This window comes from Harpegnathos saltator, unplaced genomic scaffold, assembly GCF_003227715.2.
Source record: "Harpegnathos saltator strain DR-91 unplaced genomic scaffold, Hsal_v8.6 scaffold539, whole genome shotgun sequence".
NCBI classification, from domain to species: Eukaryota; Metazoa; Arthropoda; class Insecta; order Hymenoptera; family Formicidae; genus Harpegnathos; species Harpegnathos saltator.
In genome coordinates, this window is record NW_020230359.1 from 897,501 (window position 1) to 919,967 (window position 22,467).

General features: G+C 50.0%; 1 protein-coding gene across 1 annotated transcript in view; it reads right to left on the reverse strand.

The window, feature by feature from the left end:
- LOC105183498 (dipeptidase 1) overlaps nucleotides 1–22,467 on the reverse strand; it is an 82,586-nt gene that overhangs the window by 38,995 nt on the left and 21,124 nt on the right. Inside the window, exons 3-5 of the mRNA XM_011141693.3 lie at nucleotides 13,857–13,989; nucleotides 6,170–6,320; nucleotides 1,559–1,628 (exon numbers count right to left, since the gene is read on the reverse strand). Of these exons, the coding sequence (XP_011139995.1) occupies nucleotides 1,559–1,628; nucleotides 6,170–6,320; nucleotides 13,857–13,989 (354 nt within the window). The remainder of the gene's footprint in view (nucleotides 1–1,558; nucleotides 1,629–6,169; nucleotides 6,321–13,856; nucleotides 13,990–22,467) is intronic.

The window sequence follows — 22,467 nt, forward strand, 5'->3', positions numbered from 1 at the left end:
GGCGAGTTGAAGGGGAATTCGGAAACGACCGCTAAATCCCTTGGACTAACTGTCCTTCGTCATGTAAGTGAACAACGGCGGTGGCGATGGGACTTCGAAACATGTTCCGTCCATTTTCGTAGTTTTCAGCGGATTAGCCCGATCGACGGCGGCGGCTCGCTCGATATTTAGTTTCGCCAAAATTGCCGTTTGTTCTACAAACGCGACGTTTGTAAAGTGTCGTAACATTGGAAGTAGACAGATTGGCCGCTCACTTTCGGGGTTCCACGGAGAACGTAACTATAAATAGCGATTTCGCTTTATCAGCGGCCGGGATACCTCCAGTATCACGTGATAAACTACTTGTGCGCGGTTTTGGTATCCAATTCCCCGTTACAAGGTCGATATATTCGGAGTTAACTTCCGTGGTCCGCGACATCAACGTATTACGTTATATTATTACATGTCGCATTAACCTAATCTTCATCTCCCTTTTCCATTCTGCCTCTCTCTCTCTCTCTCTCTCTCTGCACCTCTGTTCTCTCTGCTGTTCCCGCGGGACTAAGACGCGATGCGACGAGAGAATGGTATCGCAACATTCGACGCTATTGCTTTGATGTTATAGCGCCAGCTTTTCCAGTGCATACGCATAAACCGCCGCTAAATCACCGCGGCAATAAATTCGATATCACCGTTCCCCGATGGATCCCCGATTGAACCAAAACATTTCGGTTCCACTTTGGCGAAACCATTTTTCGTTTAAATTCTCATCGAAACCCGTATATTTATGGACGGCACGTCGATACAACCGGCACAAAACACACCAGATTTACGATTAAAGTCAGTCCGAGAGTGGCTGACGCGGGTGAAATCGGTCATTTTGTCACAACGCGCGCGCCGAAGGAAATTCGGCCGGAAAAAGAGAGCGCGTTTTAATTTCGCGTAAATTCCGCCCGATAATCAGAGTTTGAAGCCGTCATCCGGCAAATTTCGTAGAGGGTTGTGCTGAAAGGAAATGTATAATCGAATCATACCGTTACGCGCGCACATGCGCACGCACGCACGCACGCACGCACGCACGCATATTCCTCAATATGTAACAATTTCGCTTCCTTTTTTTCCAATTCCGCTTTACACGCGACCGTGTTATAAATAACATCGGACGGAATTGATAGCGAAATGGTTGTGGCGGCATTCTTTATGCTATAGCGCGCACAGCCGTGCGCGGTGCGTGATGCGTAGTATTGTCGCGCGGAAATATTTTTCTACATCGTAGGAAACACGCGTACATGTAGCTCCGCACCGGCGATGTACTCGATGCCATAATCGAAATACGAAATTGCGATCTCGAGCGAAGGCTCGATTCTCGCGAAGCACACGTGAATCGCACGCGCGCAAAGAAGCAGCGTGTCACGAGCATGCGGTGAGGCCGCAACCGATTATTTCTTACGCTCTTCTCTCCCGATATTGTGCTCTCGCGCACATCTTTAATTGAGCGAGCGTGAGAAATAACGAGTCGAGTCGATCAACGTGTGCATTCGTGTGTCGGCAGAACGGCGTATCTCGTTCTCGTACTCACCTTGCCGAAATTCGAGAGACCACCGATTTGAGGCACTTGACCGGGTTCATCCGCCGTGCTGCAGTCTGCCCTAACGAACCAACAGGTCAGTAACTCAGTGGCGACAATCGTGAGCGTTATTGCAATAGGATTCCCTCTAATCACAGGTTTCCACGCCCGTAATGCTAACGATAACGGCAATGGTATTATTCACAGGACGGCGGCTCTCGCGCGCCGAACCCCACAATAGATAGGTCGCAATCATATCGCACAACCGACTCGTTTCCATTTCGCATGATCTCGGCAATATTTTGCCGCGCGTCTCCATTGAATTCGCGTTACGCGATATCGTTCGTTAGTCTAGCGCGATGCAGGTACCGCGAGGAACAAATTCCAAGGGTATCTCGATACCTCGAGACGCGGCTTCGTCCTCATGATGACGTGCTTTTGCTCGAACAGAGAGAGGATAAAGGAAATGCAAACGGAGGAAACGCGGAAAGGATAATCGCGCGCGGAGCACGGCTTGCCGACATGATTGCAGATCATAAAACAAGAAACGTTACACGCTACGGTTATCTCGATTTTTTCTAAATTGATATATATATATATATATATTTTTTTGTTTGTTTTTATCAAACCGGATCAGGTCAGGCGCGCGGCGGTTCAGAGAATTGGAGAGAAACGAGAAGCTGTAATCGCCTTACGGTTCTATTAGATCTAAAAATCGAGGTCAACTGCGCGTATAATGTCTCTTACCGGGCGTTGTAAACCTGCTTGTGTGCGCGTGCGCGCGGAATAAACAATTGAAGAAATTATTCTATCGACCGCCCCTCCCTCCCCTGCCCACCCAGGGGTACCTCCATTTCTCATGTGTAATTGTATTTCTCCGTGGCCATTGTAAATTAATAAGCGCATTTTCTGCGCGACGTGATGTAACGTTAATTGGATCCCGTTGTGTAATGCGCGAGTAAACGACATTCCGTGTGACGGCTTTCACGTGAAAGGGAGCGGGATATCAATTTCTGTGTGTGTCAACGCTGCCTGCACTGACGAGGCAGGGGGCAGGCGAGGAGGGAGGAGGGAGAAGTAGGCCTCTTTCTGAAAGTTTCCCCGGGGGGAAGCCATTTTCCCCGATGTTACACACGACCTCTTTTTGCGGCGGCGCGTATATCGCGTAACGCGCGTTCCGATTCTCCTCGGGCATCTGGCCGAGACACATCTGATCGCGATAACAATTGACGAGATGGGCGGAGGAGGGGGGACTGCCACAGGGATGACGGGGTGCGGTAGGGCGGGGGAGTTAAATATCTCTCATGTAGATGGGATTATGCGAGACATACGACGAGCTTTAGGCGTTGGCTGGAGGACTCGAGGTAATACCACGCTGACAATCGTGTGCATTAGTGCCGCGTCCTCTAAGCCGTCGAATAGAGCAATGATGCGGCGACGGCGACGGCGGAGGCGGCAGTAATAATGGTAACGATAATCGATAACCGAGCGGTCGGCGCTCGTGTACCTTCGACTCCGGGATCGACGGAGTTTCGGCCGCATCGCCGGATTTAATCGCGAACGAACCAGCGACACGCGCCATTAAATCACTCGTCTCTCCGCGCGGCCGTCGGCTTTCCCTTTCGTTCGCGCGAGCCTTGCTCGCGCGGCCCGTCGGACATCCTCCCGAACGCCACTCGATCGAACTTCATCGCGCGGCTTTTGACAGGGTCTCGTGGCCCGCGTGACCGCGATCTCGCGAATTTATCATCGCCGCGTACAGCGGAGCGCCGTAATCGCCCTATCTGTTCCGCGAGGGCGAAACGCCGAACGTTCCGCCGAACAAGCGCGTATAATATTGTTATAACGATGCGCATTAATCCGCGCGGGATTTATCACGTTGCCCGCGACGATTTAATTGCCGCGGATAAGCAAGCCGAGCAATATGTGTGAAATATGTCGATATCGGTCGGCCTTGCTCCGCGGGAATAAATTACGACGGCCGTCGCAACGTGGCGCCGTGTTCTTTTTTCTCTCTTTATTTTTTTTTATTCTTCTTTTTTTTTTTTTTTCGTATCGCGACTTTTCCCTGCGCGTATTTCCTCCCGAGCCGCCGGTATTATTCTTAGGCTGGGTTAAATACACTCATAAATAAGCCGAGCGAGCTGATCGCCGTCTCGCGTGTTTCTCATTATACGCCGTACGTAATGCGGCGCTCGCGACGACGAGGGTTGTTATTCGTCGAAATGGCCTGGGATTCTCCCTCTCTCTCTCTCTCACGCGGCAATGCGGTCACGCTTTCGCGCAATCGGCGGCGTCTCGGCTGATTTTTCAGCTTCTCGACGAGACCGATGTGACGAAGGCGAATTCGCCCGATGTGAGAGAGAGACCGCGAGCGCCGGTAATTTAATCTTGGAGCGGCTTCTTCGCGGCGAACCGTGCTGTTATCACGACAGGAGAATTTCGCTATTATCGTTATATTGCTCGGAATATTAATTGACTGGGATGCCCCCGCGTGCCCCGTCGTTTTTTCGATAAACATCTTTGGCGAGGAGATTTACGAGGTAGCACGGTGGATCGACGGCTCGGAGGGAAAAAAGGGATACAAGTCCATCTTCGTCATAAGCGCGATAACGTGGCGGAGATCGATCTATAATAGAGCAACGAGTCCTGGCTGGCGACGTCGTAAAACAGAGAGCGGTGCTATAAAAACGACGGCCGAAGCTTGGCAGCTCAGAGATAGATAAATCAGCTCGTCGTCAGCGGCGACTCGCTATGCGGCGCACGATGCCCGCCGGAGTGCGTTCGAAAAGTTTTTTATTGCGACCTTCCCTCGCGATTCCGTCTCGTAAACGATCGTCGCCTACTCTCGAATTCGTCCATTGTGTCCCGAAGTCATATTTCTACGGTGCATTTGCTTCGGCGGCGGCAGCTGTAGCCGACGACCTGCAACCTTTTCGTAATCTGGCGCACGCTGCCCGCTCGATACTCCTCCTCTCGTTACGAGAAACAAAACAACTCAGAGTTTAGAGAAAAAAAAAGAAACAAGCGCGCCGCCATAGATTACTGGGTTACTTTTGTGAAAACGCGGGTGATTGCAGCGCGCTAAAATCGCGCGCTCGCTTTACAGGGCGCAGCTTTATCCGGCGAAAATACTGAAAATGGAGACTCCGCGAGATTCTTCTTCTCCCTTTTTCCTTCTTTTTCCGCGTAGACACGTGTGAAACACTGCCGTTCCATTCGCACGAAGCGGAAGCGTACAGGCTCGGTGTCAAATCTAATGAAACATCATCGGTGCAGCGAAATTATTTCTCTTTGCGGGAGGGAATTATACAACGCGCTTCTCGCGTTCGTCACAAGGCAATATCGTCGAGATATCATCGTGTCATGAGACAGCCGAGTCGCGTCTCGTCGCTCTCTGTTGTGACTTAAAATCATCCGGATATTATCGACGCGTAACGGGAGCGCGGCTGTTGCGTGAGCGACGCTCGCGCGAAGAATATTTGCAGCGCAAAGAGTTCAAATCCGCGGGGCTGGAAAAGTCCGAGCGTGCAGCGTCGGACACGGCAATCGCCATTTCTTTCGCTTTAGTAGCGAATAACCGAAAGGTAGCACGCACGCTCATGCGAATTTCGCGGATTACTGCCGCCGTCCTCCACCCCCCCCCCCTCCTCCCCGCCCCTCCCGTCGATCTTACGATCGGCGCGCGAGCCATTACGCGGGACTTTAATCCGTTTACGCGAAACGTTTCACCGGTGCCGGTCGAAACGATATCTTTTAATGACCGGGAAATGAACGAAAGCGGACGGCTTCGTATTACTAACGGCCGCTACCTCGCCGCGCGGCCCGCGCGAATCAAGAGTTCCGCTTCGATCGACCGAGCGACGCACCTCGGTGCGTCCATTTTTAACCGGACTGGCCTACAGAATTCGACGTGTAATCGCCGTTTACGCAATCGTCGGCGCTCCGTCTTTATTTCGGTTTTTCACCGACCGGACGAGCGCGGCATTCAGCGGAGGAGGATGAGGGAGGGACGAGGCGGTTGCACAACGTCCATCGTGGTTACATTATCGCCGATCGCCACTCTCCCTCCGCCACCCTCTCGCTCATCGGATATATATCGCGGGCGTTAACGTTTTACAAAGCGACACAGCGCGCAGAAAGGATCATCAGCGTGTACTGTGCCCGCAGAGCGCTCGCGCGCGCTCACGCTCGCGTGTCACTCGATAATTGAATAAAGAAAAATAAAATTCGCCTCGAGTCGCGCTCGCGCGCGCGCGCGCGCGGTCCCGACATTGAAGAGTCATCGCGGCCGACAGCGCGCAATTTTTCATTCTTAATCAGATCGCGCTTGGCGCTTTTAACGCGCTGATATGCCAAATGGATTTATTGCGGCGCTCGCGCACAGCGCGTGCACTTTGCACAAGTCAACGCGATTAGAGCATTAAGCTCGCGCGCGCGCGCTACGGTGACACAACGACGTTTAACGAAATTGCAACTCGCGACTCTCTGCCGCGGCGCTCTTTCCGCCGCGCGCGTACGATTCGTCCCATAAGGTCGCGTTCCCTTCCTCCTCCCTTCCCTGCCCACCTCCCCCCCTGCCCCGTTGCCCGAGCCGCTTCTTATTTCTGTCGGCACACTCACCAAGGCGTGTTGCACGTGTGCGTGAGGGTGAGATACCTGGCGCCCAGCTCGTACAGCATCCTCAGCACCGCCAGACTCGTCCCAACGGCATGGCCGCCCTCGACCCCTATCAGGCTCGCTAATCTACCCTCCTTGTGCGCCTTCTCGATACCTGGAACCATACATTACAACTTACTTCGCGTACGCTCGCCCGCCCCCGCCTACCTGACTGCCGTCGTATTTCACGCGGCCTTTACAGCGTGAATTCGGATATCGCAGCCGGCTGCGATCTCCCTCTGTTCCGTTGTCATTCCCGACTAGAAATTTATCCCTTATGGTCTTGATCAGGTTAACCTCATTTGGACATCAGGTCCCAACAAGGTAATACTATCGGGTCCTAGAAAGTCATGTAACGCAGCGTGGATATCAGGATCTTAGTAAGGATTCGTAGTCAGGTCCTTATTGAGTTACCTTGTGGAATCCTTGTTACGTTTTTTTTTTTTTTTTTTCTTTTTCAAATTATGGCTCCTGATTACCCGCCACGGCTACATTGGATGATGACATTAGAAATAAGAAATGACACGCTGAAAATTCTTTCATGTCATTTCCGGATAAAAAGATATTTTGCATGAAGTAATATTTTAGATCGCTTGAGCATACTTGTAAAATGTTTCGGAAAAGAAACATAAAATGAATATCATAAGATCATTAAGTTGTCACAAGGTGACAAGACATGAAGTAGTATTAAAGAGAAAAGTTGCATGTCACGTTAATTTTACAACTATTTATTGACTGCTAAAAAAAGGATTTAAAGTTTATACAGCATTTTACAAATATATTCAAGTGATCCGAAGTGCTTTTTCAATGCAAACATCTTTATATTTGGAAATGACACCCAAAAATTGTTTTGTTAAAACTTGATAATGCAAATCATCGTATTAGGTACAATGAATAGAATCCCGACAAGGACCTGATTAACTGAACCATATTATATCGTACACTAGGTTAGTACATTAAGGTCCTAATGTGGACCCAATCATTATAACCTTATAAAGGTTCCTTCCTTATTCATTTGCCGTTAGAACATTACAAGGACTGACTTACTTAGGATTACCTTTCATTCGCCCTATCAGGTATCCTTGTCAGTGTTAGGTGAACCTGATGAAAATTTCTAGTCGGGTTATCCGTTGCCTGTTCCACGACCCACACTTCGCACACGTACGACCGATCAGCCGGAGAGGGTGGACTCCTAGCGGATTTTCGCGAGTCCCAAAAATCCCGGACGGCTCGTGCGCATTCTGATTCCGCGTCGGCTCGTTAACGAAAAAGCGAGCTTCAACGAGAAGTCTCGGTATCGTCCGCTGATGTTTCACGGCGAAATAAGCTCGCTCTTGCGAGGCCGCGCACGTAACGCAAGACGAGTAACGCGCGTGAATAAACGAACCGCGGTGATGCCATGTCGGCGAAGTTTCGGCCGCGTCGACGATAAGTAACGTCGAGCTACGCGCTCTAAGTGGTATCCGAAAGTTTGCGAATTCTCTCGTCTCGTCGGACGGTATCGAAAACAGACGGTGGTGGCGTTTCGCCGCGCGCGGTCACGCTCTCCGGAATCGCCGGTGCGGAAATACGGTCGCGGGAAAACGCACTTGGCCGCAATTTCCGATACTTCCCCGGCCTTTCCCCCTTTCGTTGCCCGCCTTTTACCCGCGGCCTTCTGCCGCGCGCGTAAACAACGCGAGTGCGAAATTCAATTATACGCCGCGTACAATGCGCCACGTGGGCGCAGGCGCGCGCGTATTATAATTAAACGAGCTTATCCGATGTCTCCGATCTTCGGATTAATTAAACCCTTCAAATTGCTCGTCGTTATCGAGATCGTTGGGTCGCGAGGATCGTTAATTACAAAGCGTAAATAAAAGTTAATTAACTGCGCCGCCGGCCCGAGCGGCCGAGAGCGGCGTTCGTTCGCTCGCTCGTTCGCGCGCAAGTCGATCGTGGGGGAAGAAAACCGTCGCCGATGACTCTAGTGGCGGAGTTCCTCTTAATCAGCGGGTAATCAGGCATTTTGTCGACGTTCCGCGGATCCAATCCGCGATGTTTAATCGCTTAATCGAATCCGATGGCGCGGCGCCGGGTCTGGCCGGCGGTGTCGGAAAATCCAATTTCGCGGTCTGCCGATCGCATTCGGATACCTCGTCGGGCTACACCGTGCCGGATGAAGCGCCTTGCGTGTCAATACGTTCGCACAGTGTATTGCGTGTGTTTGCACCTACCGTCTGCGCTTACACGAGCGCGTTTATTCGAGCGCGACGCGGAATTCTATTTTTCTCGTGCGAATTCTTATTGACCGTTCGAGCGTGCTTCGCCGTCGCGTTACACCGGCGAGTCGTACCGACGAGTTTGATATAAAAAAGAAAAAGAATGAGAGAGGGGAAAAGGGAGGTGGAGAGAGCGCGCCCCGACGTAATTTATCAACCAATTACAAAGAATTTGCGGCGGCTAGGCGTAAGTAATACAATTTGATACGCCGACGACAGATTACCGCGTCTCTAAAAATATCGTTCGATGCGGTTAATATCGCGAAAGCGGTAACCGGAATACATAATACAACCTGTGTGCTGTATCGTTGTACAATATACCCGTGTATATATTTTTAATATAATCACACCGTGCCGTCCACACCCACACACCCACACTCGCGCATCGCCGCCGTAAGCGATCAATAAATTGAAAAGCTCGTTCAGATAGAATTGGCACGCGCGCGCGCGCGCGCGCACGGCTTTTTGGAGATGGTCGGATTTTGAAACTCGCCGAGGTAAGCCGAGAGAAACGAATGCACTGCGCTAACGCGACGCTTTAGAAAGAGAGGGAGAAAGAACGCGGGAGGGACGCGTCTTTTTCGATGGAAAACATTTCCCACGCCGCTGAACGTGCGTAACATCGTCGTCGATAAATTACGATTCCCCGGCGCGCCATCGTGAGTTTGCGGGAACAGAAGTTGGCGAATACGGGAGAGGACGGCTGTTTCCGGAATCTGCATAATTTTTAAATGTACAATCTCGTTTTACGAGACGATGGCACCGCGTCGGGTGCCGTCTTCCAATATAGTCCCTCTCTCATATATGAGAACTTCCGATTTCGAGCCACGTCGATTCGAATCACTCGGTCGTAGCTCGGTCGTAGCCGTTCCTCGGCCGCTTTCCACTCGATTCCCTTTTACCGAGCAAAAAGCTCGCCGGTGCATTTTCCTTCGAGTGCACGTAAAGCCCCGCGGTCGCAGTCGCGGTAAATCAAACGCCCGTCGCGGCCGTGTCATTTGTCGTGACGCGGCGCGGCGGCTTTAATTTTTCCCCGCTGACGTGGCCGGCCGATTACGTTGTATTACGGCTTATAATGGACGAACGGTCGAAAACGGAGCCGCGCGGGAATCAAACGCGTGCTGCCGATGGCTCCTGATTTAGTGCGCCGCGCGATTTATACTTTTGCACCCAGCCGCACGTAACGCTGATACATTTGATCCTGCGAATGTATCGGTTCGTGGGTCTTTGCGCGGCTGTATGCGTGTACCTAGGAGAGGCGAGGTGTGTGTGTGTGTGTGTGTGACTCGCACGTATTACACACAGACATACACTAAGAGAGAGAGAGAGAGAGAGAGAGAGAGAGAGACCGGAGCGCTTCGATGTTATCGGAGAGGCTACGGCACGGCAAGAGCGCTCCATGGTTTCAGAACATTCTTCCATTTCTCGCGGAATTTCTCATCTTCCACGTTCTAGCGGCGCCCTTTCTCCCATCTGGCAGATTGCTTCCCCAAAGTGCTATATTTTGTACTCGCCCGTCGCGCGTCGCGTCGGGAGCTCTCTTTCGCGCCCGATCTTCTTTCTCGCTCGGCGGAGATAACGCGCTACTGATGCCCATGAAATTTGCATGTTCCCGAAAAGAGACGGGCGCGCGACTCGCTCTGCGACGACCTGCGCGATCCTTCGTCTTTCATCAACATACACGTAATGCAGGCCGAATGCGAAACGGCGGGAGTCGATGCTCCCGGGAGGAGAGGCGCGAATGAAGAACGCGCGTCGCGCGTGTTCGTTTTTAAAGCAGTCGAGGAGAGAACGCAACGTCGACCTGCAAACTTCGACGGCCGGGGAAGGCCGCTTGAAGGGAAAAAAATTACGTCACGCCCGAGGACTTGATTACAAGTGTCGCGAGGGGAAACGTACATTCCTCTCGCCGAGCGTGCGATTCCCCGAAGATACGCTCGATATTTCCGAACAACGCGCGGAAACGCGCGCGAAATTACGGCCGGGCTTCTCTGAAAATACCTCGGCCTTTTAATCAGCGACGAAAAAGTCGCGCGACCGCTGTGTCCGCCGGGAGGGAATACGACAGACAGACTGTCGGTTTCGTACAATCAGCTGTTCGTATGTATGAACGTACGTATGCGTATTTTATGTTCATTTACATATGCATGCGAGCGAGTGCGCGAGCGTACGAGCGGGCGACCGACCGACCGACCGAACGAACGAACGAACGAACGAACGAACGAACGAACGAACGAACAAATGGGGGCGGCATGCTTGTGCAGTCGTCGACGTCCGGAGTTATCGAACTTGCGAGGGCGGTGGGCTGGCACCGGACCGACATTTTTCGATTCCGCCTGGAATGTACCAGCCGGCGCATCTCCTTCGTGTTCCATCATCTTGCCAACAGATTTGCGTTACGCTTAAACAGCGGCGCATTGTGACAGCGGCGGGCGCGGCGGAATCCGACGGCAAATATTTGCTCACCAAATATAGGAGTATTTTCTAGGAATTCGTGGCGCGTACATATATACATATATACATATATATATATATATATACATCCTCGCGAAATATGATGCATTAGAAATAATAGAGAGGAGCAGAGAGAGAGAGAGAGAGAGAGAGAGAGAGAGAGAGAGAGAGAGAGAGAGAGAGAGAGAGAGAGAGAGAGAGAGAGAGAGAGAGAGAGAGAGATGCGCATACAGCCGGGGGAGCGCGACGCTGCATAGCCAGCACGTCCGGAGATTTCGTATTTTATCTCCCCTTTTTTCTTGTTCGATGTAAAAACGCGGAAAAGTGTTTGACGCTCGTTCCGCCGGAGTTGGGGTATTTGTGAAATGTTTGCGTCATCGAACGCTCTCCGATCTATATTTAATGATATAGATGCGCGCTCGAAATAGGTCCTCTTCTCGCTGTTAATTTTCTCAAATAACTGTCACTCGACGGCTCCCATCGTGCGTAACATCGCCAAGTGACTAAAAATACGACGAGATTTTTGCCCGTAATGTCGCTGATCCTTCATCCGGCGGGAATGTTTATTTTATTCGTTTTTCTGCCGGAATTTCTCTCTTGGTAATTTCCGCCTTTGCAGGGGAAAGAATGGCACAGTCGTTTGCCATAGTATTAATCTCGATAAACGTCTCCGCGCAACGGCGGGCGATACGTCCCTGTCTGGGGATACACGCATGAAATGGAAGTTAGTCGATAAAGCGGCGCTATTTACCGCGACTGTCCGCGTTCTTTTTCTCGTTTTCGCGACGTCGCAGGTTCATCACGGCGCTGTCGTTGTCGTTGCCTTTTTCTGTCCTTTCTTCGATCCGCTGATTTTTCCACGCTCTGTAGGAAAACTCGCCCAAGCGCCGCGCGTTTACGGCCTGTAGATAATGCTTGTTATATTCAAACGTCAGGATTATAACTGCGAAAACACGGTTGAAATATTTTCACAGAGCCGTGTTTTCCGCGATGAGTCATTTATGCGAACGTTATAAATGAAGATGAATGACTTTTCTACCGTCGAGCTTGAGAAATAAATTTTACAATTCTGCAATTCTTTTTGATGAATTTCGAGCAAGACTGTATTTTTTTGCTCTCTCTCTCTCTCTCTCTCTCTCTTGCTCACAGTGTCGGTGTCATTGCCCGAAGGGATTAATAAAAATAAAAAAAAGTACCAGACTAGAAAAACATTAAAAGACAAAAATCCGTAGGTTGGTCCGCCGTTTGTTGATATGATGAATATGGAGCGATTTGCTACGTGCAGATCCACGTGCGAATATAGTCTGTGAGAAATATGCGATCAAAATATTATTGATGCGACACCGTCGCGTCGCCGCCGTGCTTATCCGCGCACCGACGTGGCGCGGACTGTCGTAACTCTCAGATTTGTCATCGGATTAATAGATTCCTTCCGCTTCTCTCACGGACTGGACTGTCTTTCGGCGGCTTCGGTGTGCGGCGGCGCGACACGTGTTTGCGCAGAAAAAGTCCCATCTTTTCCGTGTAGGACTTCCGTCGCTAAAAACGGAAGATATCCGATACCAAGGAAGTGCTTCCGCCAGAAATCGATCTTGTTACGCTCTCGCGCTTTTCGCTCTTCTCCCCTTGTTTCTCTTCTAATTTCCTTTTGTGGGACCTCGCACCTGGAGGACTCGGTTATTCGCGGCCCGGAATGGATTTGGTGGGGTCGAAAATGAAAAGCGCTTCTTACGCCGAAGGAGCGATTGCTCGTTTTTCGAGACCACCCCTGTCGCGCTCCTAAAGTGCATTTTAAATTTCTGAAAAGAAGTCCGCGGCGCCAAGTTGACAGGAGGAAGCGACGCGAAGAACGAGACAACAAACGCACGAACGAACGAACGAACGAACGAAAACAAACAGATACCGCGTCGCAAGAAATTCCGAATGCGACTCGTGCGAGAAGTGGATAATGCGCGATTCGGCAACGAATATTTAATACTGTCTGGCGATTCGCCGGTTTTAAAAGCCGTAGCGGCAGCAGCGGTGAGCACATGCTGCAGACGACACATTTCCGGTTGGCGAGGGGTGTCGGGGGAGGAGGGTGGAGGGACCGACGTTTCAGCTATGCTTTTATTCTCGCGAACATCCATCAACACGCGAAAAATGCGAGACACGGAGATTACGCGGAGGAGGTCGGCGCTCGCGCGCTCGCACGGACGTGGATAACAACCGGCGGGAGGATTTCATAGGAGGGATCTGGAAATCTGTGTGCCCGGACGGGCGAGCAGAGCCTACGAGCATCGCCCATGGGGGACCTCGTCTCCGCGTTGGCTTTAAAATATCGCCGGGGCCCCCTCCCCCCGCGCCGCAGAGCGGACGGATTGATATAGCGTGCAATTATGCAAGATTGATCCAGTGCGGAGTAACGCATTAATCTTCGGCCGAAACTCGGATTATCAAGTAATATGGCCGGCATTAAAGGGTTAAGTGGAATATTCATTGTAATCCGAGGCGAATAAATTCCCGCCGGTCGAATGAAAAATAGCGGCCGTTTCAAATTGATGGCCCTCCCCCCTCCCCCCCGAAAGTTCTGCCGCCCGCGGAGTCCGCGCGCCGCCGTTTTTTCCCGCTCCGGCCGGTGCTGCTCGATCGAAAGAATTTGAAGTATTGTACCGGAGTTGTGCGTGCGCGCGCGCGCGAGAGAGAGAGAGAGAGAGAGAGAGAGAGAGAGAGAGAGAGAGAGAGAGAGAGAAAACTCGATCTCCCGCGATCGGCTGGCCGTGCGCCAAATGTATCGGGACGACGAATGTTCCGAATCCTCGCGAGCCATTACCATCACCCCCTCCCCCCGCATCGCCGTCGACTCGCGAGACGCTTTTAGCGCGTCTCGACTGATATCTCGTTATGCGCTGTTCCGCGATTGGAGAGTTCGAATTTCGCCTTACGAAGACGCGTACCTTCCGCCGTGGTGACGAGGACCATGCTCTCGGGATGCTTGTTGACCAATCGACGAATGAGGTCTATCTGTTCCAGCGCCAGCTGCACCGAGTCGAGATGCTGCGACGAGCAGGGTACATACGCGGACCAGAACTGCAACAGAAAGAGAGAGAAACGGGCGGTTACGGTGAGTTCTCAGGCGACATTCGTTCCGTTTTACACGCGTTTGCTCGCTCCGTAAATAAACGGTGCGCAGTTGCTGAGCTTTCCGATAGCGAGCTCTTTCCGATATATAATATTTGCGGATTTTCTCATATTTACCGCGAAAACTTCCCCGACCTAGCGTCACCCTAAGCCGCGCGCGCGCGCGCGCGCGCGCGATAAACCGATCGCCGAGCGGAACCCGTTCCGTCGGTGCGTTACACACAGGAAAATTCGATATCAATGAACTCCATCGGATTCATTATGTTAATTACGCTCGTAGCCGCGAAGCCAAAATCGCTATAAAAAGAACGCTGCGATTTATCATCGCGAGGGATTACCTATTGAACATTGCCGAGCGCGCTCGGGCGGGGCGGGGTTACTCGCGTTTAAAACGCGATAACGTTTAATCGCATTCGTATTCTAATTACGAGGAATTTCTGACACACATAATACTCCGGCTTATAATACCCGGCATCTGATAACGCTAGGAATAATTAAATGCATATTACGATAGTCTACAAACACGGGACGATTTGCATTTTAAATAACCGGCTATCGCTCGCCGCCGATCGTAAATAACGGAAACTTTAAGAGTCCCCCGTCGCGATGCATTCAGAGCGGGAATACGTACGAACGGACGGACGAACTACCGGGGCTCTCCCACCCCGGAATAATTTCGTCGAGTGCAACGTGTCCTTTTCTCTCTCAAGGTTACGCCGCACGACATGTAAGCCGCGTAAGTCGCACAAAAAATAACCGGCTGAGAGACTTCGGACAAGACGCACACGAGAACGAGAACTCGCGGCGCGACTCACGGTTTTTCCCTCCGTCTTTTTAACGGTCACGCGACGTCGTCCCGCGCGATGCAATTAGCTCTCTTTCGCTCGTTATGACGTCCGTCTGACGTTACGCGGCTCTTACAGTCCTCCGCGGCCGTTCACTCCGGCGAAACTCCCGCGCCGATTCTCTTCCTCCTGCTTCCGTCGTGTTTTCGCTTTGCTCTCACGCGACGCGTTCTTCCCTTGACCTTCCTCCTCTCTTTTCCTTTCTCTCGCCCTCTCTCTCTCTCTCTCTCTCTCTGTCTCTATCTCTCGAAGGAAACGAGGAAACGCGATTAAAGTGAGTTAATAAATTCCTAGCGAGAAAAGCGGCTGATCCCGTCGGACGATGACACCGTCGGAAGTAGGAAATGAGAAACATTAAGCTCTCGCACCCCCGTCGGAACGGCGCGATGTCTTACTTTAGCTACGAATTTTCCGCATTATGCACAAGTGCTCGCACCTCGACCGGCAGCGACGGCGGCGCACGTCGGCGAGAAGTTTTATTTAACAATGCGGGGAAAATTTATGCCCGGGGCGTGAGGTTGCCGTCCCGGCGGCCGTAAATCAACGTACGAAGGAGCGTATGCGAGGGTGTATATCCGGTTTTTCTTGTCTCCCCGGTCTCGCCTTCGCTCGATGGGAATAGCGTTTGGCGACTCGCGGAGGCGCGGCGGGAGCGTCGTTAATAGAGACGACTTTAATCGGCCGCGTCGCCCGCGACTGTAATTACCTTCGGAACGTCTGTATCTCGAGTGCTTCAGCGGCTTTCGCGGCGCGTCGGCTAATTGCGACACGCAAATAATTCAACGGCAAGCGGCAAGCTGCTGCTTACAGACGCGGGAGACGTCGGGGCGTGGGACGAGGGAAACCTTTAACTCGTAATTACTTTTGTACAACTACTTGGGTAACTACTCGCGGCGAGGTATCGCCGAAAAGAAGCTCGCGCGCCGTCGTCGCGTCGTGTGCGTCGTGTGGCGTATTTGACGAGTTTCGCGTTTGCGGTGCCGTTTGCGAAATTTCGATTCGGCGTTTTCAACTCTGCGAATTCACGTTTGCAACGTGAGGAGAGAGTCTCGGGAAATGCAACTTTGTGTGTAGGTGGTGATCCTTCGTATATTTCGCAGATTTTCTCCACGTTGAGTCTCGCGGAAGGATTTCTTTAATTTTCCATTTTCTCAATATTCCGCCTGTGTTCGATTTTTATTCCCAATCTCAATGAACAGTCAATTATACAATTCATTCAGGATATTGCGGTAAGCAAATATCGAATAACTATCAATATAAATAAATAAGGAGGTCAGTGGATAAATTGAAACAAGACATTTTTTCTCACTGAGAGAAATATCCGAAATATCCGATTGTTAATTTCGTTATCCGATCAAATATCCGGTATATTTAATCGGATATTTGATCGGATAACAAAATTAACAATCGGATATTTCTGATATTTTTCTCCGTGCTTTCTATAATTTTCTTCTTACTACGCTCTGTTATTGACGTTTGGGCTTTCGATGGAATTTAGAGAGCTCGAAAGGAGCGAAACGGAAGGAGTTCTAAGAAGCGAATACCGTTCTAGGAATACAAATTGATATTTTTATAACGTTCGTCATTGGCGGTCGACGGCAAGTGCGAGGACTTGTTTTGCCGATTGTTTTGATTCTTACGCGTGTCGCCGCGACCTTCTTCGCGACTGAGTCATTGCGTCCCGAGCCGACGAGAGAGACACACACACACGTCGCGGCGCGGTGCGCGTGTGTCGGTAAGTCGTCATTGCGCATCGAAGTATTCGCGGATTATCGAGACTCCTTATAATCGGGCTCTATCGAAATCTTTTGTTCGCCTCCGCGGCGGCTGGATGTGGTTCCCGTAACTACGCATATTTCTTATCTTGGGGACTGCGTACGCGTTGTCTCTGTTTCTCTTTTATTCGCAAAATCGTTGCGATTGGCGTAAGAGAAGGAGTGTTGTAATAACTCTGCTCAGAGCCATATATTGATTGAATCAGTGAATAATCGGGCTCTCACGCATTAGCGTCGCATTAACGCGTGTCTTGCGATCGAATCGTGCGAATCGTGCGGAGTGTCAATGAGTGGCCGGAAGCACAAAGCATCGCGGGCAACGGGATCGCGAGAAGCCAGGACGAAGGATATAAAAAATACCACGGCGCAGGCAGCGATATACGTCGTACATTTCCCGCTGCGTGAAATCATTGCGCGACACGTGTGTGTCGGTACGTTCATCACTGCCGTTGGTTCTTCAAACTTTTCTTAGAATCTTAAATCGGGTCCTCGCGTCGGCAGCGCGTCTCATTTAACATTCGTCTTCTGAGTCGTGTTTACGCGAGTGTTAGTGTCAGTGTCAGTGTCACGGCCACGACCTGGAGTAGACCTGGAACAACCGACAGCAGGGCACGCCGGATGCGCGAAGTGATACATCGTACGTTGCCAGGTACGCGAAATCATTTGTTATAATTTAGCGAGAGCAAGAGGATACTCCCTCGAGTCGAAATGCAGGTTAACATCCCGTGGACTGTCGTTATTTTTCGACAAATGGTCGTTGTTTCGTGAATCTCTGATTACTGTTCAATCCGCACTGTAGACAGCCTGCGAACAGCAGAAATAATGGCTGAATACGAATCTGCGGTTAATTACGTTCTCAATCAAAGATTGTACATTATTCATGGCTATCAGTGCAGTTCTTACGATTCTAGCGTATCTCACAAATTGCTAATTCGTATGTTTAACGATGTTGCTTTGTGCTCGCGCGTCTAATAATGTTGATTCATGTGTTTGTGAATTCCGTTTGCGTCATGTTTTGAATTTTCCAATGCCCCACTTTTTGTAAATATATCGCGCTACATTGGTCTCTCAAATTCGACGTAATTTGCAGGATTAAGGGGACTGGAGGGTCAGATCGCTGAAAAATCGTGCTTGTTTTTCACAATATTTTCTGACGAGCTGAATAAATGTGCAAGAATGAAAATTTTAGGTATAGTTATACAACATATGAAAAGTAGAAAAATTTTGTTTATTAACAAATACTCGATATAAATATACGATATATGTATAGCTGAAATATACTCTCCTTTCTTTTTTTCAAGTTATCGTTTTTGCAGTAATATCTCGGCTCTCGGTGGCCCGATCAGAGCGAATTTTAGCTGGAAAAAAAAAGATCGAACAAAATTAACAAAACGGCAGCTATTATTAGGAAAAAATTCAAATTTTTCAATTCTTTTACAATAAAAAAATTAATATCTCGAAATGAAATATTTTGACGGAGTTGTCCGTGGTTCATCTGAGAGCCAGATGAACAAATATTATTGCTTTAAAATTTCAAATCTATACGAAGCTCAGCTTCGGATAAATCACTGCAAAAAGTTGAACGATAAAATTTCGAGAAGAACGCGTTTAAAATTTAAGTGGACGCGTATATTTATATGAGTATTTGTTTAAAAACAAAATTTTTCTATTCTTCATATGTTATATAAATATATGTGTAAAATTTTTATTCTTGCACATTTATTCAGTTCGTCACAGAATCACTATCAAAAATAAGCACGATTTTTCAGTAATCTGTGTGGGCCCTCCAGTGTCCCCTTGATGTAGAACCAAAACTTCGACTCGGAGGATGCTAAGCGCGGCGCGACATGTTTCCTGCCGGATATATCTCGTTTATTCAACGCGAAGATTATCGAAGAGCCGTCGCACGAAATGTTATCAAGGGGACAAAATCCTACAAAGTCTCTGACGGCTATCTCTTTGCAATTTCCTTCTTTTTTCGCGATCTCGGTGAAAATATGGCGCGGACAGGCACAGGTTCGCGTTGATTTAAAATTTCGCTCGCGTTATCGATAATCTCGATTCTCGGATCTCTCAATTTCAAACGTTACAACGCGATGGGAGAAATCTTGATTATGGAAGATTATTAACAGAGCCGTCCCGTAATCTGACGTCGGTGAAAATGCAAGGATATTAAGCGAAATATACCGACGCGTCTCTGTATTAGCGCACAATCGTCCCTTTCTCGGGATACCGCGGGGGGAAGCCGTTACCGCGGCATTTTAGGTCAGACAGGTTCGCAGAAGCCTGCCTCGGTACGCGTGTGTGTACGTGGGTGTGTCGCGTGTGATATACTGTACTTACGTACATGTGTATACGCGTGTGTATGTGTGCGCGGGAGTACACGAGGTTTCTTTTCCCTTCCGCGCCTCTAACCTCGCGCAAAAACGAGCAGTAGTCATGGCGAGTTTTAGGTCAGACGTTCGTAAAAATACTCCTCTCTCTCTCTCTCTCCCCCTCTCCCTCCCTCCCTCCCTCCCTCCGTGCCACTCTCTTTCTCTTTGCGCGTACAGTACGTGTCGCGTCTGCGATTCTACTTAAAGCCGAGCTGTGGTTGTAAGGGCAGCTCTCTTCTCTTCTCGGCCGGTGGCGCCGAGCGACGTTTTAGCAATTTCGTGGCTGTACGACGTGAACTGCTATTAAGACGGCCGTTTTAACTTGCTCGAGGAGACTGTTTCACGGAAAGTCGCGAACGCGAAAGTCGATTTCAAAGATTCCTCTTTATATCGCGTTACTTCGAGATAACACAGCTCCTCCGGTTGACGTCGCGCGCGTTTTCGCGGCGATATCACGACGTATGCAATTTGCGCAGTTATTTTACCTCGTAAAGTCTCAAGCGACTATCGCCAAACGAAGAGAAATCGATCAGCGACGAAATGTGTGCGACTTTTAGAAAAATGTTACGTATACGGTGTCGTGTTAAATCTGAATAATACCCCGGCGCTGTTGAAAACTTTTACACACAACACGGCACAAGGATTATGTTACATTACCGTTTCACAATGAGTGTGGCGCTGTTTGCTATAAATGTTGGCGAACTTCATTACGGTGGTTAAATTAGGAGGAAAACAATTTTAATGTAAAATCTAATGCCGCGCGTTGCGTATTCTTCCCACCTCTCCAACTTTTAACAAGAGCTAATGTCCCGAGACTTTCCAAGAATTTCAACAGTTTCCGGGCTTTCCGGACTTTCCAAGTTGGTAAGACCATTGAGACTCTCGAGGTTTCCAAGATTTTTAAGAATTTATCGTCGAGATCATTTCAGGCGCGTCTCTGTGTGAGCGCCTGCGGTTTCTTATGTCGCTGAATACGATAACGAATTAGCCGCAGTAAATACATCGGAACTATAAATAGCGGAACAATTGCGGAAAATTAAGAATAAAGCGACTTGTGTACCGCCGGTTCGCCGGTGATTTTATTGCCGCTAAAAGCACACACCCGCTCGATACACGCACGCGAGGCAGTTGTATTTTCATTGCCATTGCTCTAGTTATCGGGCACGAAGACGCGCAACACAAAACCGGCAAAATAATAGAAATTCAATTTGCGGAGTCGCGATGATCGACAAAAAATAAACGGCGAGCGCGTTTCGCCGCTGGCGGAACGTTGCTAGCGTTTCATCTTCCGCGTGTCTCTACGAATTGCAGCCAAAATTCCAAAACAAGCGCGAGCGCGAGAGCGTGGCTAAATTTCCTGCTTTTTGCAAATTGCTTCTCTCGTCGGCTCTCCAAGTTGCACTAAAAGTGTAACGTGATTTCCTACTGTGAGATAGGGCGAGAGAGAGAGAGAGAGAGAGAGAGAGAGAGAGAGAGAGAGAGAGAGTGAGTGGGAGAATCCACTCGCTCTTTCGCGATAAATCGAGCGAGTTTCGGCTCATCTCAAGTTGGAATGCACTTTCGTGATTTGTGATGTGCCGGAAGTGCCGAAGGTCTCTCTCGGGTCGACAGCCCGAGGGTTCAAACGAGAGTAAGTACTTGTCGAGGGTACTCTTCGGATTTTGCGTCGCGTTAGTGCAGCGTCGTGTGCTGTAAACTTGTAATATCCCGCGTATATATAGACTCCCATTCTGTTTTCCACGTCTCGACGAAATTACTCTCCGCGTTTTTCCCCCGCGACACTTGCCGCACACGACGGCCCCGCGTGAAAGCGTCATTTGCACATCGCGAGGTTTCATATCCTTCGTGTGTCGGAATGTTACGTAAGATCTCCATAAGTCGATGGCACGCGATCAATGGTGAGTAACCTTCCACGGTAGGTACCGTCAGCCCGTCTGAATTAACCAGGACAGTGATAGATCGAGGCGGGACTCGCTTTGGCTGCCGTGTACATTCGGTATACCGTATATACGCGTTATGTATATACGTTATATGGATACGTGTACGCGCGTTCGTCCCAATGGACATAACCGAGTGGTTATCCCTTTCGTCCTGACGTTCGCCAAACTGGATACCTTAAGGGATCCGTAGGGACCGCGGCTGTAATCTCCGCGATGTAGTCTCTTTGACAAACACGACGCCCGCTTTCTGTGTCTCTTTTTAACGTATTCGTATTATATTAACATCGCTTGTGCATATATTCATCGATATTTAAGGGAGAAAGAGGGGGGGGGAGAGAGAGAGAGAGAGAGAGAGAGAGAAGCGTGACCGCGATTGGAAAATTACGTTATTAATCAAAGTAATGCAGATTCGATTGAATCGTGAAACACGATCGCACGTGCGCGCGTACGTCGCTCTCTCCGTTATTGTCATTACGCTGCGCTGTAATACACGTAATATCATCTTGCCTTTCCACCGACTATCGGTTAATTACGAAATTCTCGCGTTACCCGCGCGCCTATTTTAATCGCTTTATTAATGCATCTCGCGTACAAATGTGCTATTTATAAAAAGGAGCCCCGCCGCGTGTAATTACACTCGACTCGGCTATCGCGCGGTCGCGCTCTATCGTCCTCGTTATTTCTCTTCGTTATCACGTCCTGCGCCCGTGCGCGCCTTGCGATCGCGGATTGGCATTAATTATGAAAAATTGCTCGTAACGCGCGGCGGCGCTACCTCGGGGCCCGGTAAACACGCGCGGTCGTGCGCGCTTTATTACATCATTATGAACGTTCTATTAATATCCCATCTAGTAACATTAATAATTCCATTGCACAGTGCTCTACGCTAAACGGCGCGCGTTTACGCTCGTTCTCTCGTTAATGATGCGAGGACGCGCGCTCATTTGGCTCTTTCTCTGCCATCCTCTCTCCGTCCCTCCCTCCCTTCCTTCCCCTTCCCCTTCGCCCTTCGCTCGTTGTCTCCAGGTAAGCGGACATTGCCGTTTTTAACATTAAGGCACCAGCGCGATTCGGAGCACGCGCTCTCTTCCCTCTTCCGCTCATATGCGCCCTCTTACGAGGGTGACTTTTCGGATCGTGGCGACGCTCCTCTTTATCATGGCTCATCACTTCGCCTACGGTTGTCATAACCGCGTTTAGACCGCGGCTCGCCCAAATAGCGGGATCACTCCGAGATTGCCTCACTAACGAGAGGGCGCTGGTATTTTCAAAGGTTTCCAAAGGAGACATTTCGTTCCCCGCGACGGAGGGATATATCGGAGGGTGATCTTCGACATTACGCTTTTATCCGACGCCACTCCGGAAATGTTCGATTTCTGCGTCGCGGCGCAGGCGAGAGTCCTGCGGCGGTTGAAACTTTCATGCCGGAGTAACCCGCTGCGATGTATTATTTATCTCCGCCAGCAGCCCCCGTCGCTCGCGCGCTATCGTG